At 37.7% G+C, this 16,503-nt stretch overlaps 2 protein-coding genes across 2 annotated transcripts; one reads left to right on the forward strand and one right to left on the reverse strand.

Annotated features, from left to right (window-relative positions):
• Positions 1-37: 37 nt before the first annotated feature.
• Positions 38-3,810, reverse strand: LOC131022174 (beta-hexosaminidase 2-like). The gene is made up of 2 exons (XM_057951603.1): positions 2,862-3,810; positions 38-1,121 (listed from the first exon to the last, which is right to left on the reverse strand). The coding sequence occupies exons 1-2, from the start codon at positions 3,658-3,660 to the stop codon at positions 178-180; spliced, it is 1,743 nt and encodes a 580-aa protein (XP_057807586.1). The 5' UTR covers positions 3,661-3,810; the 3' UTR covers positions 38-177.
• Positions 3,811-13,702: 9,892 nt separating this feature from the next.
• Positions 13,703-15,840, forward strand: LOC131022177 (hypothetical protein At1g04090-like). The gene is made up of 2 exons (XM_057951605.1): positions 13,703-14,087; positions 14,163-15,840. The coding sequence occupies exons 1-2, from the start codon at positions 13,979-13,981 to the stop codon at positions 15,677-15,679; spliced, it is 1,626 nt and encodes a 541-aa protein (XP_057807588.1). The 5' UTR covers positions 13,703-13,978; the 3' UTR covers positions 15,680-15,840.
• The last annotated feature ends 663 nt before the right edge of the window (positions 15,841-16,503 follow it).

Genomic DNA, 16,503 nt, shown 5'->3' on the forward strand with positions numbered 1-16,503 from the left:
AATTGGGGAAGTATTATTTTTGAAATTTGAATTTGGTGAAATTTCTGCAACTTTCTTCATTCCAATGAATACACCGACCCCTTAAGTTGTCATTTTCAACATATCTCACCCAAAAAATAAACCAGAAGAAATCAGAAGCTCGACATTAATGAGGAATTGGTGAGTGAGAGTGGAGCATTAATGCAGGGTGTTGCACATGCCTGGATTCTTGACACACCAGAGCGGCTGAATAGGCTCGGCGCGAATCCCCCTCGCGACCATCCTGTAGCGCCACTCGTTGAGGCGATCCACCGCCTCCGCGAACCTCTTCCGCCCGGCGCCGTCGCGGTTCCCCGACCACAACGTCTCCGCCATGGCCGAAGCCCTAGGCCAGATCCTCTGATCCACGACGGTGGAATCCGCCTGCTCCGACCACAGCGCCACCTCCCCGCCTATAACCAGCTCCGCCTCCGCCGCGGTCAACCCGTAGGTTATATCGTAGTTGTAAATGAGCTGCCACGACTTGAAGGGGCCGCACCACGATCCGCCGTCGGTCTGGTTTGCGGAGGGCGGCTGATCGTACTCGCTGTTGTTCCCGACGAAGTCGCCGTGGCCGCAGTCCAGGTAGTAGAAATCCGAGGAGGAGACGATGGCGCGGTAGCCGGCGGCGACGATCCGCTTGGTGTTGGCCGGGCCGTTGTTCCAGGTCTGCAGGATGACGTGCTGCTTTGGGAGCAGTGAGGGGCTGACGCTGACGGTGGCGTCGAGCAGCACATCCTCCCAATAAACGACGGTGCGGTTGAGGGAGAGGATGTAGGGGAGGGTGGAGTTGATGAAGAGAGAGAGGATCTGGCTGAGCGTCCCGTTTTTGGAGAGGAATGAGTGGATCTGAGGGTCGATTTTCCAGCAGTTGGGAGTGACCTCGTCGGCGCCGGCGTGGAAGAATTGATCGGGAAACATGGAGACGACGTCGTGGACGATGTTTTGGACGACTTGATAGGTCTTTGGGTTTAAGGGGTTGAGTTGGCCGGATCCCGGTTCGGCCGCGAACCGGTCGTCCCAGCCGGCTTCTGCGGGCCACCAGAATACGTCCGCGCACGTCACGATTTCGGGGTACGCTTTGGCCCATGATCCTGTGTGTGCTGCAACCAACAGCGCAAACGTACACTATTTTATTCAAAATGTATTGCAATCGCCATCCATATGTAGCAAAAAAAATCTTCACTTCAAGATATTTATAGCAGTGATTTTGAGAAGTGAAAAGTGAAAGAGATAATATAATATTTTGTTTTATCCAAATAATATGATGAGTTGATAACTCTCTATCTGGATCTTCAACATTTTGTTCAATTCCATCTTTTAACGTGTTCGACACTTTTACATGCATACATTTTAACATCAAAATTAGAGTAGCCCTCCGTGCAATGCACATAGTTATAGTTAAAATAATATTTCCCCCCCCCCCCCCATAAAATAATATTTCCCCCCTCCGTGCAATGCAAACCTCATTCACATTCAATATTTACACAATACTCACCATTTACTTTTACAATTTGATGGGCTTCATACTATCTTTTAACAATAAAATCGATCTTTCAATTTTTTTTATTAAAATCTGTGCCCTCTACTCCTTCACACTCTCTTTGTGGACGAAGGGAGTAATATATATATATATATATATATATATAGATATATAGGGTGCGGTTATAGTGAGAACCGCAATTATCGTCAGAACATAAGAACCAATAAAATTACTGCATCTGCTATACAAATTAATGCATCCGCTATTAAATTTAATGCATTCGAAAAAAATAATTTTTTTGCTCCCTTCAGGATTCGAACCCAGCACCTGCATCCATCCACCAAGATGATGCATCCACCGTAGATCTTGATGATCGAATGACTTAAAATGGTTCTCCGTTCTTATTTTATTAGTGGTTCTTATTTGAACCTCTCCCTATATATATATATATATATATATATATATATATATATAGGGGAGGGCTAGAATAAAAACACTCTTAAGTGTATAAAATATAAATGATTTTCAGCCCTTAGATCATCAAGATCTACGGTTGATTCGTAACCATTTTGGATGAATTCGTGGTCCTGGGTTCGAATCCCAAAGGTAGCAAAAATTTATTTTTCACAATTCGTAACCATGTTGGATGAATTCGTAACCCTGTTGGATAAAATTCGAAAATTAAAAAACGTTTATATTTATATTTTAAGAAGTGTTTTCACTGTAGCCCTCCCATATATATATATATATATATATATATATATATATATAACTAAATTAGAAAAAAAAAGTAAATGTGACACCAAAATAGTATAAATGTTAAAATATTCAATTTTTACAATATCTGAAGGGGTAATGATATATAAATTTTCAAACTTTATCCACTTGATCGCATTTTACACCATACTTCAAATTCTGCGACAAATACCCGAACTTTGTTAATTATCTAATTTTGCACGCGACAACGAGTTACCCCAATTTTCCAAACCACATTTAACGTGCCAATATAATTTTTGACATGGTATACACGTGTCTTGAAATAAGTAACGACATTTGATGTCCCACTTTGCGTTCCATTTTCAATTTTTATTTTTTATATATTTATCTCAAATTTCAACTCTATATGCTTTAGTTTAATTTTATGATCATAATTAACTAGAGTTTATTTCATTTAATTAGAGTATATATTTATTTTTTATTATTTAATTTCACTTTTATTAGCTAATAATAGGTTGATAAATTAAAATTTATGATAGTACAATTTTTTAAAATAAAAGTTAAGTATAATTCATAATATTATACTTATAAAGATTAATATTAAAGTAGTACTAATAGTTATAAGAGTGGTATATGAAGTTACCAGGCATATCGATTTCCGGCACCACTCTAACGCCGTGCTCCAACCCGAACTCCACCACCCTCTTCACATCCGCCGCCGTGTACTTCATATCCTCACCATAGGCTCCTTTCTCCGCCATCTCCGGCTCCGACGGCACCACCAAGGGGAACGAATGCGAGTCCGTAACATGCCAATGGAAGACGTTCAATTTGTTCATGCTCATCGCCCCGATCAGCCGCATCAGATCCTCCACCCCGTAATAGTTGCGCGCCGTGTCGAGCATGATCCCCCTGTGCATAAACAGTGGTACGTCCCAAACGTACAACCCGCACGCCACCCTCGACGGCTTCCCGTACACCAACTGCGAGAACGTCTCCAGCCCCCGCATCGCGCCCCATGCGGTCCCGGCCTCCAGCACCGCCGCGCCGCCGCCGCCGTCGGGGATTCTCAGGGAGTAGGACTCGTTCACGCCGTGGCCCAGCGGGCCGGAGCCGTCGGAGATGGTTATGGTGAGCGCGGCGAGCGGCGGCGACGACGTCACGTTGAGGTTCGGGGTGACGAGGGGGCGGTGGTGCTCGCTCAGGATCTGGGCGAGGTAGCGGCGGACGGCGGCGGTGAGGTAGGGGTGGGGCGGGGCGGAGATGGTGAAGTTGGGGGAGAGCGCGATTGCCTGTGGGCGGGGCCACAGGAATGTGGTGGGCTTGGGCCACACGTTGATTGGGAAATCGACGGCTGAGATTTGAGGAGTGGGAAACAATGTTGTGCAGAGGAGAATTAAGGAGAAGAGGTGAGAGAATGAGGGATTATTGATGAAATCCATGTTTGGATATGTTATAGTTGAATGCAAACCCAAAGATGATTGATTTGGACCATCTAATGGGTCTATTTATATGTAGTCTTTGTGTTTTTTTAGTCGTTATTGTGGAGTCATATGGATCATAGATGCAATAAAATTGTTTTAAATGAAATACTAGTACGAGTAGTTATTATAAGGTTGAGAGCTCAATATCAAATAGTAGTCATTCAAATGAATTTATTTTTATGAGTTATAAATATATATTCAGTCCTCATCCTCTTCTTTTTGGTAGTAACTTGAATTTTGGCCTTTATAAGTATACCAAATTAATCTGATAACTCATTGAATTATACTTATAATTAATAATAATTGCGAACATATCTATAAATATATATGTGATATTTGAACTGTTTAAATATATTACTTAAATTGATATGTACTGTTTGTTTGATTTATCGTTGAAGGTTGTAATTGATAAGGACGAGTGTTGTCGAGTATAAATGAGGCCACCATATACACCACTATCCCTAGTATAAAATGATCATTTAATTTTGTGAATTGAAGAGAGAATATATATAGTATAATAGAGTCGCAGTCTTAGAATATATTAGAGAGAGACAATGAAAGATGAAAATGAGTTAGAGAAAGGATGGGATGGATGTCCAGCCATAGCTCCCACATATACAGAGCTTAGAGTTAATAATATACGTTCAATTTATGTGTCTATTGATATATATTTTTTTAATTAAAATTACTAGAAATATCTAAATATAATCAAATTAAATAAGTAACTTGCACCCTTTACACTACACAAAGATGAAAAAATATTATTCATATTTCATATAAAGGTGGGAACACTACCTATATAAAAATGATAAAAATTACGCCGCGTAGGCGGAATTGAATTCAAAATCTCTCACACAAATATATATATATATATATATATATATATATATTTAAATGCCTCAATTTTGCCATTTAAGTTAAGTTGATTGCCGTGTTCATTGATAATTGATTACTATTTTTCAAAAGATCGTATATAAAATTATACAAATTAAAAGTCGTACTTAAATATACAAAATGCCTCAAAAGGACAAATCTCTCTATTGTATCTACAATTTAAGAAGTAAATTTGTCTCGAAAGATATGTTACTGTATTTTACAATTTTGAATATATAGCACACGGGAATATAGCTTGCAGCTATCCCACGTAGTGGAAAGCTAATGATGGAATAGAAATTTGTGGGGCCATTATCCTTTTTCTTTTTCTTTTTTAAAGAAATATCACTGTAAATCTCAAACTATTTTTACACTATCAAATTACATTCTAAACTATTAAAAATATTTTTTTAATTTTAAATTATTAATTTTAAAAAAATAGACAAAAAAAAAGAAGAAGAAGAAGAAAAGAATAATCATCGCGCAGATAGGGTAGCATTCGAATTAACAAATCCAATTTTCTCAAATGTAAAAGAAAAAAAACGGTGAAAGATGGCATCCTATGAGAACTTGCCAGAAAATTTCAGTGATTATTTCAAATCAAAATCTACAGAAATATATCGCAGAAGAGGAGATGAAGAGAGTACCTGAAGAGGGAGAAGCAGCAAGGAAACAAAGGCTGGAGCTGTTGAACGATGGGCGGCCTTTATGAGCTTTTTATATGAGAAGCAGCGCCAAAAACCCTAACACTAACACCCTTTGTGATTTATTCTCAGATGAGGCAAAAATCAAGCACACGGAGAAAGATAGAGAAATCGCCGGTGCGTGTTGTAGTCGGCGAGGGTGCGGCCGTGTTCGAGTTGTTTCCCAGCGAAGATGAATCCTGCTGGTCCGGCGAGATACCTTCGCTGTTGACGTTTTCTATGGTGTCCGAGGTTTTTTATCAGGGCAAAAACCTATTCATATGATTTTCACTCAATGAAGGAAAGGCACGTCGATGAAGGAAAGGAGAGATAGGGAAGAGAAAGTTGGAGTCGAATTTAGAAGAAAGAGAGAGGAAGAAGGCCAGAACCAGATCTAGAAGAAAGAAAGAGGGTCAAGGCCGATTCTTGCAGAGGAAAAATAGAGGAAGAAAGTGATGGAATCTGAAAGGAAAGATGAATTGAAAGAGATGAGGGAGTAGTCAGCTAAATCTGAGAGAGAGAGGAACAGTAGCAAGATTTAGGAGAGAGAGTTAAAGAAAGAGAGATGAATATCATCAAATTAAATAAGTTAATGGAGAATATGAAAAGATTCAAGAAATTACACAATTATGGGGAATCGGAAAGGACTATTAATTTGGACAGCTTTTTTGAAAAAAAAATAAATAAAAAAAATAGATGATAGTTTAGGCGGGAAAAGTTGTGAATGACAACTTTCCTTTAGTATAATAGATAGATTTAAAATTAGACTTTTCTATATCTGTACAAAATGACATCGTTATGTCTTACTAATTGAAAATTCAAAGAGTGAAAAATGAATGAAGGGTATAATTGATGCAAAATCGATAATTTAATGTTTTGAAAAATATTTTCAATATTCAAATTCAAAAATAATTTGAAGTTTAAATTGATATTATCCAAAAAAATATGTACATTATGGGTGTGTTCTCTTTGGTTGTAAATTTATCATGTGAAAAGGAAGGATAAACAAAATTTCACCATTTAAATCCTTCCTTTCTTTTTCCACATTTCCTACTTGACCCTTACTCATTCCTCATTTACATTACAAATGAGGGATAATATTATCCCTCCAAAAATGGTGTGATAATATTATCCCTCTTTTATAGTGTAAATGAGGAATGAGTAAGGGTCAAGTTGAAAATGTGGGAAAATAAAGAAAGGATTTAAAGGATGAAATTTTATTTATCATATCTTTTTTTATGATAAATTTACAATCAAAGAAAACGCAAATATCATAAATAATACTCATTAAATTAATTGCATAAGTAGTAGATGAAAGAGAAAATAAAAATCACTTGTAGTATTATTTTGTCCGCTTGTGATTTGGAGCTATGGGATTGTCTACAGAATTTCAGGACCTTTGAACTTAATAAAATTAATTTGATACTAAGGTCATAGTCATTAGTTCTTTTATGAAAGGAAGGTCATAGTCATTAGTTTAAGCATGTCAATTAAGGACAAATTAGCGTTATTAATAGAGTGAACTTCAAAACCAACTTTTATTATGTATTAGCTAATTATAATTATAATTATAATATATTAAAATCCAGTTACACACATATATTAGATGCCCCGCACCCACACAGACATATGATATAATAAAATAGCAAGTATACTATAGAATGCAGCGGCTAATACGGCCGGCAAAGCAGGCATAGTAGTCTTCGATGTTTTAGCCGTCAAATATAATACTATATTAATAACCAACAAATGTATCTTCCTAAGTCACAAGGGATATATCTGAAATTAAGATCAATTCAATAAGCTGGTGATGACAATTGTATTCCTCAAAAAATGGATTCATATTTTAATTTCTTACATGGGCTCTTCATAAGTTATTATAAAGAGAAAGATGACTTCTGCTAAAATGAATTAGATGACTTTATAAATATAAACTCTCAGTCGGGCTCCATTTGGATAGTGATCCGAGTGTAAATTAATATTGCACTTGTATCTAGTTTTTCAATACCATTATGCACAAAAAAAAAAAAATATTCCCTTCGTCCCATTGATTGTGACACACTTTTTTTTTAATTTGTCTCATTTATAATGATACTTTTCAAATAACGCCAATTCTTGGGTGCGACCGTCGCACAGGTGTGCGACGGGTCGACCCGGCTCCAAACCCGCCCTCCTGATCCGGAACCCTGACCCGCGTGGGTTTGACCCATACTCCTAATTATTACATTTGTTTATAATAATTGTTACTTTTAATAAACATAATATATACATTTGTTCATATAAATGTATATTGATATGTATAATATTTTATATTGAATGAAGGTAAATATTTATATTAATATAAGTATATATTTGTGCGACCAAATGTATATCTTATGCTTATTAAAAGTAAATACTCCTATTAGGGTTTAGTGTTCAGGCTTAGGGTTTAGTTTACAGGGTTTAGGGTTTAGTGTTCAGGCTTAGAGTTTAGTTTACAGGGTTTAGGGTTGAATTTAGGGTTTAGAAAATATAATACTTTATATTAAATGAAGGTAAATACCTATATTTATATAAGTATACATTTGTGCGAATAAATGTATATTTCATGCTTATTAAAAGTAATAATTATTATAAACAAATGTAATAATTTAGGATTCAAGATTTCGGATCTGGGCATGGGTCGGGTCGGGCGCGGGTCGGGGCGGACCCGTCGCACTGGAGTGCGACCGCCGCATGCAAGACTGGCCATTCAAATAAAGTATGTGGTCACTACTTTCTCTCTCTATATAAAATAAGTGTACCATACGCACTTTACACTTTTAACCATTTATTCTTAATTTTCGTTTTTAAAATAAATGTGTCAAGATAAGTGGAACGAAAATTTTATATGTCCACAAAAAAAATAAGCGAACCATTGGCCCTAATGGGCTAATGGGCTGGAGCATAATAAGGCCAAACTAGAGATGAGCTGGGCGTATCAGCGGGAGAAGGACATAGATGCAGTTCTTCTTGAAGACATTCACAATGTGCATGGTTAGAGGTGAAGTGCTTATTGGTGTTTTATACATATATTGTTGGACTCCATTGCAAGATTGGTTCCTTCCCGTGTCTTTACTTGGGAACCAAAATTGGAGGCCGAAGCAATGGTGTTAGTGAGTGGAAGTTCTTGGTGGATAAAGTCTCAAACAAAATTGCAAGCTGGAGAAAAAGACCTCTCTCCTTGGCGGGGAGGATCACTCTTGTTAAAGCGGTGCTTCAATCGATTCCGGTATATCAACTGGCCTACGCTTTCATTCCCAAGACTGTGATCAAGAATCTCAATTCCTTGTTCTCCAGATTTCTGTGGGGTGGAGGCTCTCAGTCGGGAAGAATCACCTGGTTTAAATGGACCTCCTTGTGTTCCAATAAGAAAACAGGAGGTCTTGGATTTCGGGATGTGGAATGGTTTAATCATGTTCTGTTAATTAAATGGCTTTGGAGATTTTTGGTGGATGGGGGAGCTTTGTGGGCGAGAGTGATCAAATCTATTTATGGGGAACTTGTCTGGGGCGAAGAGGGGGATTGCTCGTTGGTGGGAAGAAGTGGGCAGTTGGGGTGGTGGGCGAAAATTGTGGAGAAAGGGGGAGGAAGAGATGATAGATGGTTCATTGATCACCTTCAACACCGTCTCGGGGATGGTATGAATACAATGTTCTGGGAGGACGTGTGGACTATTAACAAACCTCTTAAGTTCTCTTTCCCGAGATTGTATAACTTGTGTTCGAATAAGAAAGGCCTCGTCGGAGAGAGTGGGTTTTGGGAAGGAGAAGAGTGGGTGTGGTCGGTGAATTGGAGGAGGGATTTGAGGGAAAGGGAGACTGGACAGGTGGAGGAACTTTTGAGACTTGTTGCTGCTTTTGTCCCTTCTACAGGTTTAACTGATGGATGGATTTGGAGGGCAACTACGGACGGTAAATTCTCAACAAAGTCGGCTTATGATTTGGTGGCGGCTTCCAGAGAGGCGCAACAAACTCAACCGGCAGAGATGGCTATGGTTTGGGAGGCTCCAACATCACACAAAGCCAAGGTGACGGCGTGGAGATGTCTTAGAAATCGTTTGGCTACCTGTGACAACTTGAGAAGACGACAAATTCAAATTAGCTGGGAAGAGAGAGGATGCAACGCCTGCGTCGCTGGAGAGGAGTCGACGGAACATCTGTTTCTTCATTGCCCGAAAACTGCGGCGGTGTGGGAACAAATCTTCCAATGGTTACACATCAAAACGGCAAATCCTAGAGGTACTCTTCATCACTACACTTCCTTCATCTCTGCTGCCAAAAAGAAGAAAGGAAGAAGATTGCTAAATGCGTTATGGGTGGGAACGGTTTGGACGCTTTGGGAAAAAAGAAACGAGAGTCGTTTTCAAGGAAAGATTTGGGATATTGAGAGACTTGTTTTACAGATCAAGGGTAGACTTTGGAGTTGGAATGAGGTTTATAAAGTTTTGGAGTTGAGAATCCCTTTCACCATGTGGTGCTCAAAGGGTTTCAATCTTTCATTCTTGTTTTGATTGGCATCTCTTGTGCCTTGATTTTCATCTCAATAAAAATTTAATTTTACTGATCAAAAAAAAAAAAAAAAAAAAAAAAAAAACATATATTGTTGGACGAATCAAGCAGCTCATAGATTGGCTCAATATGCGATGAGTTGTTATTAGCCGACTTTTTGGAATTCTTGTTTTCCTAGTTGATTGTTTTTCTAGTTGATTGAAGGATATTGTAAAAGAAGATCTTATTAAATAAATGCAATATCTTTTCTCTTTCAAAAAAGAAATATATATAAGGGATAATAATGAACAACGAACTCAAATGATCAAATCCAATCCTAACCTTTTAATTGGAGTTTGAGTTGCCCCATTTCATTGTAGAGGCAGTCCCAGATCTACCCCCGGGTTGTTTGTCCGAAAAGCATAGTCTATTTTAATATAAAAATGTGTGAGATTTTCTTTAATATATCGTATTCAACAATTTCCAAATTCACAAATTAAAAAAAAAAAAAAAAAAAAAAAAAACAATTTTCAAATTCACAATCTTTTAATTTTATCAAGTACATATATAGGGGTATAGTTGAACATGGAAGATACGCGAAAGCATGGAAGATACGCGCTCCCCAAAAGGTGAAAGTCACGATGTGGAGAATTTTGAGAAACCGGTTGCCTACCTGTGACAACTTGGTTAAACGGAGGATTCCACTTGGAGAAGAGGAAGTATTGTGCAACGCATGCTGCCAGAAGGAGGAATCAGCTCAACATCTTTTCCTCCGGTGCCCGAAGACAGAAATGGTATGGAATGAAATTCAAAAATGGGTGGGAGTTGATTCAGTTCGACCTAACAATGTCGAAGCACACTTTGAAGCCTTCACAAATCTTGGGATGAGGAAGAACAACACGAAGTTCCTTTCGGTACTTTGGGCGTGCACCACTTGGCTTATCTGGAAAGGGAGAAATGAAAGTAGATTCGAGAGTAAGAACTGGGAGGTTAACAAGATGATAGGAGGTATTAAAGCTAGACTGTGGAGTTGGAGTAAAATCTTCGAATTATTGGAGGGAGAAATTAGCTTTCAGGAGTGGATGTCAAATAGCATTTCTCATCTCATTTTTTAACTCCCGGTACCTCTGGTACCTTCTTCTAATTCTAATAATATCTTTTTCTAATAAAAAAAAGGGTATAGTTGAAAAAATTATATACTCCCTTCGTGTATAATATCTTTTAGTGTAGAATACATCATACTCTAATTTAATGATGATTGATCGTCGTTTCGGATGTAATTTTAATGAAGAACAATTACTTCCACAAATTCAACATTATTGTGACTATAATTAAATAATTTTTTCAATATTTATGGTATGTAAAAAATAAATTAAAATTAAAACTATAATTTGAATTTCGTTCAAAGTTAATGCTAATAAACTCTATTTAACTCTTAATTAAATCAAACTATAGGCCAAAAATAGGAAGTTTAGAACTGTTGTCCAAATGTGGAATGTACTCAAAGAATAAAGCCCAATTAAGATCTAGTTTCTTTCCAACGCATCAAGCAAATAAACTTGAGCAATTCTACATATTGGGCCATCAACAAAAATAAGACCCATTTCAACTGAATTTAATTAGTCTCTCTGGGAGTCTAGGTTGACACAGGACCATTTTAGGGTTTCTTTAGTTCTTCTCTTTTTATTTTATATCATTGGTCTTATTCGCCTATATATTTTACTGTATTGGATTTGGAGCTAATATTATTCAAATAAATTATTAAAATATTGTTTTATAATCATCAATTATGATGACAGATTATTGGAATAACATAGTTAAACAAGTACATTTATTTCTAAAGGTATATATCTTTCTAAATTGTCAGTGACCTATAAAAATAAATAATAATTTATCAAAGAGTTTTTTAAATTACATATGCATCAATATTCTAAATATTAATATAAGTTAAGAAATCAAAGATCTAAGTTACAAGTATTCCTATTCAGTTTTCACGTCATTCCAAGAGTATTCATTATTTTGTACAAGAAGACGTCGTTTTGAATGTCTTTGCTAAAAGAAAAGGGATAGAGCCTAATATGCTTGTTGGAGGGTGTTTGGATAAGTTTACATCAGAGAGTTTGTAAGCTTCAACAGCTTAATTACAAGATGTAATATCTAGAGAGTTTATAAAATATAAGTATTTAAATAATTGAACTTATAAACTATAATTGTGAATTAGAGAGAGAGAAAAATATATATAAAATACAAAACTGAATAAGCTCTAAATTATGAGTTAGAGTGAGAAAATTGAAACAATATATGTTGAAAATAACAAATCATAATATGGTCATTTTTGTAAAGGGTTGTTTTTACAAGATTTTTTTTAAATGATTGTTGTTTATAAGATTATGAAAAAAAAAGTTGGAATTAAAGAACTTATTTTTTGGAGAGATGATAATTAAGCTATTAGAGTTTATTTTAATTATGTTTTTATAAATTATTTAAAAGTCTATTTTACTGAACATTTTTTACGAACTTATATATAAGTTGTTTTTTTTTGTGATTTGGGGGAGGGAGAGCGATGGGTTTTGAACTCTGGATCTCACTGTTCGCAGACAGGAGTTCACATAGCTTGGTGTCCCATTGGGGACTATATAAATTGTTTTTAGTAACTTACAATCGAACACCTTTTAGACCTCAACCCTTTGTATTGAAAAAAATTACTATTACATATACAATTTTCTTAGTCCCCTATGAAGATGTGGACTCGAAATACATCTCATATGGCAAGCAAGGAAAAGAAAAGAAGACTTGAATCAACTGACAAAGGAAAAGTGAAAATAAAGCGATCATGATTCATTACTTGAAGCAAAACATATCAAACTACGTTGTAAGTTGTAACAGACAAACTGCAGTTAACTCCAAAATTCAATGAGTGCACATCAATGATGCTTATGTATGGTGTAATCATATTTATCGTTGAAAATCAAACATAAAGTGCATCACAAATTCTATGCCTTTCTCATTTAATTTACTTCAAATGCGCAACATATATTGGTTGTGATTACAGACATGCAGAAAAAAACTTATTATAATGTTAAATTCCGGAACCCCATTATAAAAAAGAACTATTTTTTAACCATTATACATATCACATCATTATACCATTGTCGGTATATCATGTTATTTAATTTCAAGAATTTCGTCACCGCATATTGAAAATTATGTATTGCGCACACATAACATACAGTGTAGTTCCTAATCTGTGACACAGATAGTCTTCTATTTGAGGTGTGAACGTTAGAATTTGATTTAATTTCTTATATATAAATGTCAACTTTTGTTGACTAGGGGACTTTGTATGATGTGAAGTCATTTGCATGACTATTTATTACTTTATTTCGGTATCCGAATATAATTAATTATACAGCCTCACTATTATCCAAACGGTAGGAAAACATCACCGCACGCAGATGAGAAACGCCTTGCAATCCAAGACCTCTCACAAATAAGAGTTTTTGAATGTCTCAATTTTGCAACTAGAACAATGCCTCGTTGGCATGACTATCTATTATTTATTCATGAAATAATGAGTCGCTGATTTTTTACCTAATACGCTCATCCTGCTATATATTAATCACAGAACAATGTTTCTTAACTGACCAACCACCCCAGAAATCTGCCCAGTATAGTATTTAATTACCTTCCTCGATGATTACTAATGCATTAATTTCGCGATTATAATAAACTAATCATACCATTAATCAATCACTAGCTAGGCTAAGCGAGTAGTACAAATATACCATTTCCGATGCGATTCTCCATAACGCAACAATTACTAATTCAACCCCGTTTACTCTAACGTGATCAGCCAAAGTGATCTATAACCAAATTTGAATAAATCCAAACAAAATTCACATGCTAATTAGTAATAGTGTTCAAACAATGGTCCAATTTTACTTGTATCTATATAAATCAAATATCCTCTTCTTTAAGCATAGGAAACTCAGTTAAAGCTTGTACGAAATCTAACTCAACCCCAAAAAGTGATCTTGCTTGGCCATTGGGTTTTTGTTTTCAAATATTCCATCGAAACATACCTCTCATATATGTCGTTCAATTTGTCTCTACATTGGTCCTAACATTATCCCAACTCTCCACACATTTTTTTTTATTTGTCTTTTTCCACAAAAAAAGTAAAAATAAAATAAAACAGTTTCTGAAGATATTATGGGGAGTGTATATCGCAAGATCTGTCGTATTTTCAAGAAAACAAAGAGGCCTCTTCCAATCGAAACCTCATTCGTGCTCCCATCTGCATTGCCGTCGTGGCCTGCAGGTTCGAGGTTTAATGTGTGTTTCATCGCAATGCTTCAACACTTTTTACTCTGTTTCTTCATCTTTTGTGGTTCAGGTGAGGGCTTCGCCACTGGGATTATCGATCTCGGCGGCTTGCAGATTCGTCAGGTCTCCACGTTCAACAGAATCTGGGCTGCGAGAGAAGGCGGCCCCGACAACCTCGGCGCCGCCTTCTTCGAGCCCTCCGCGCTTCCCGATGGCTTCTTCATGCTCGGCGGCTACAGCCAGCCCAACAACAAGCCTCTCTCCGGCTGGGTTCTCGTCGCCAAAGACGCCGACGGAGCCGCCTTGAAGCCGCCGACGGATTACTCCCTCGTCTGGAGCAGCGAGAATTTGAAGATGAAGCAAGATGGGGTGGGCTACATTTGGTCGCCGACTCCTCCCGACGGCTACAGGGCTGTCGGCAGCGTTGTCACGAGCTCCCCCGCCAAGCCCGCCCTCGACGCCATCCGCTGCGTCCGCGTGGATCTCACGGATAGCGTCGAGGCCGAGGATTGGATTTGGGGGAGGTCGGACGGGTTCAGTGTCTACACCTCGAGACCAAGAAACAGGGGAGTTGAGGCTTTGGGGGTTCCCACCAACACGTTTTTAGCTCAAAACAATGGAGGTGATTTAGGGTTAGTCTGTTTAAAGAATGGCAATGGGAAAATCAATGGAGCAATGCCTAATTCTGATCAGATCAAGGCTCTGATTCAAACATACTCCCCACGTTTATATTTCCACCCTGATGAGCAATACTTCCCTTCATCGGTGACATGGTTCTTCCAAAACGGCGCACTTCTGTACACGAAAGGGGACGAGTCGAAGCCCGTTGCCATCGATGCAACGGGCTCGAATCTTCCCCAAGGTGGCGGCAACGATGGTCTGTATTGGATTGATCTACCCGTGGACAGTGCAGCAAGAGACAGAGTAAAGAAGGGTGATGTATCGGAAGCATGTTCCTACATCCATGTGAAGCCAATGCTTGGTGGGATTTTCACCGACATAGTGTTTTGGATTTTTTACCCCTTCAACGGCCCTGCAAGGGCCAAAGTGGAGTTCTTGAACATAGGGTTGGGCAAGATTGGGGAGCACGTGGGTGATTGGGAGCACGTGACGTTGAGGATCAGCAACCTGAATGGGGAGCTGAGGAGGGTGTATTTTGCGCAGCATAGTGAAGGGGAGTGGGTGGACGCGTCGGGGGTGGAGTTCGGGGACGGGAACAGGCCGGTGGCGTACGCCTCGTTGCACGGACACGCGGCCTACCGGAAGGCCGGGCTGGTGCTGCAGGGGAATGGGAGCATCGGCATAAGAAATGATAGTGGCAAGGGGAAGGTATTCTTGGATTGTGGGGCTAAGTATGTGGTGATTAGTGGGGGGGAGGGGGGGTGGGTGAATTATGGGAGGGAATGGGGGCCTAAGATTAGTTATAGCATAGATGAGGAGTTGAAGAAGGTGGAGAAAGTGCTGCCGGGGAAGCTGAAGAGTGTGTTTGATAAGGCTGTGAGAAGCCTGCCTGATGAGGTGCTGGGTGAGGAGGGCCCCACGGGGCCTAAGTGGAAGGATAGTTGGGTTGGTGATGAGAGATCATAACAAGAAACATGATATATAGTAAGAAGAAATAGAGGAGTCTCAAATAATTATATAGTTATCGAATTTTAATTTACATTTGCTTGTTGTGTGTTTCAGTTGCATTGAAAGTAGACATGTCGGATCTTTTGCATTAACAATGTGTTTCGAGCTTTGTTGGTTTCCATATTTTTTGGGGTTCACCGCATAAACTTGAGCCCATCTTTTGTCACATTTACATTTCAGCGCTTATATTTACACGGTGTTTTGCGGAGCTTATAAGTTTTTCAAAATAACTTATAGTAAGTTGTTTAGGGACTTATAAGCTTTTTCAAAATGTTGAAGCTGTAAAATAGCTTATAAGCTTCAAAAATAAGTTCACAAAAAATAAATTCCTTTACCCAGCTTATTTTTTTATAATCTTATATGCAACAATCATTTTACAAATATTTTTCAACTATAATTTATTATTTTTCATCATATATCATCCAAGTTCATTTCTCTTCGATTTTTTCTCTCTAAAAAAATATTTTCCCTCTCTAACTTATAAGCTCAATTTTTCAAACATTTTGACAATTTATAAGCTTTTAAAAAACTATATCCTATAAGCTCTTTAAATATTTTATAAGCTCCAAGAACTTATAATTAAGCTCTTTAAAATAAGCTTGGCCAAACACCCTCTTACTTGGCTTGCAAGTGTTTATTTTTATTTTTCAAGGAAAGAATAAAAAGTAAGATCACATGATTTAGATGAGGCTGAGGTGAAGACATGGTTTAACTCATCACTTGATTTAATGGATCACGTCCCTATTTCTTTTTAGGTGAACGGTTTGCAATATGATCACTTT

This window comes from Salvia miltiorrhiza, chromosome 4 (genome assembly GCF_028751815.1).
Source record: "Salvia miltiorrhiza cultivar Shanhuang (shh) chromosome 4, IMPLAD_Smil_shh, whole genome shotgun sequence".
Classification (NCBI taxonomy): Eukaryota; Viridiplantae; Streptophyta; class Magnoliopsida; order Lamiales; family Lamiaceae; genus Salvia; species Salvia miltiorrhiza.

Bases quoted from the DNA above. Each gene is read 5' to 3' on its own strand.
- LOC131022174 (XM_057951603.1), bottom strand. From the start codon at position 3,660: ATGGATTTCATCAATAATCCCTCATTCTCTCACCTCTTCTCCTTAATT. The intron at 1,122-2,861 runs GTAACTTCATAT...TGTTGGTTGCAG, and splicing joins GCCGGAAATCGATATGCCTG to CACACACAGGATCATGGGCC.
- LOC131022177 (XM_057951605.1), top strand. From the start codon at position 13,979: ATGGGGAGTGTATATCGCAAGATCTGTCGTATTTTCAAGAAAACAAAG. The intron at 14,088-14,162 runs GTTCGAGGTTTA...TTTGTGGTTCAG, and splicing joins ATTGCCGTCGTGGCCTGCAG to GTGAGGGCTTCGCCACTGGG.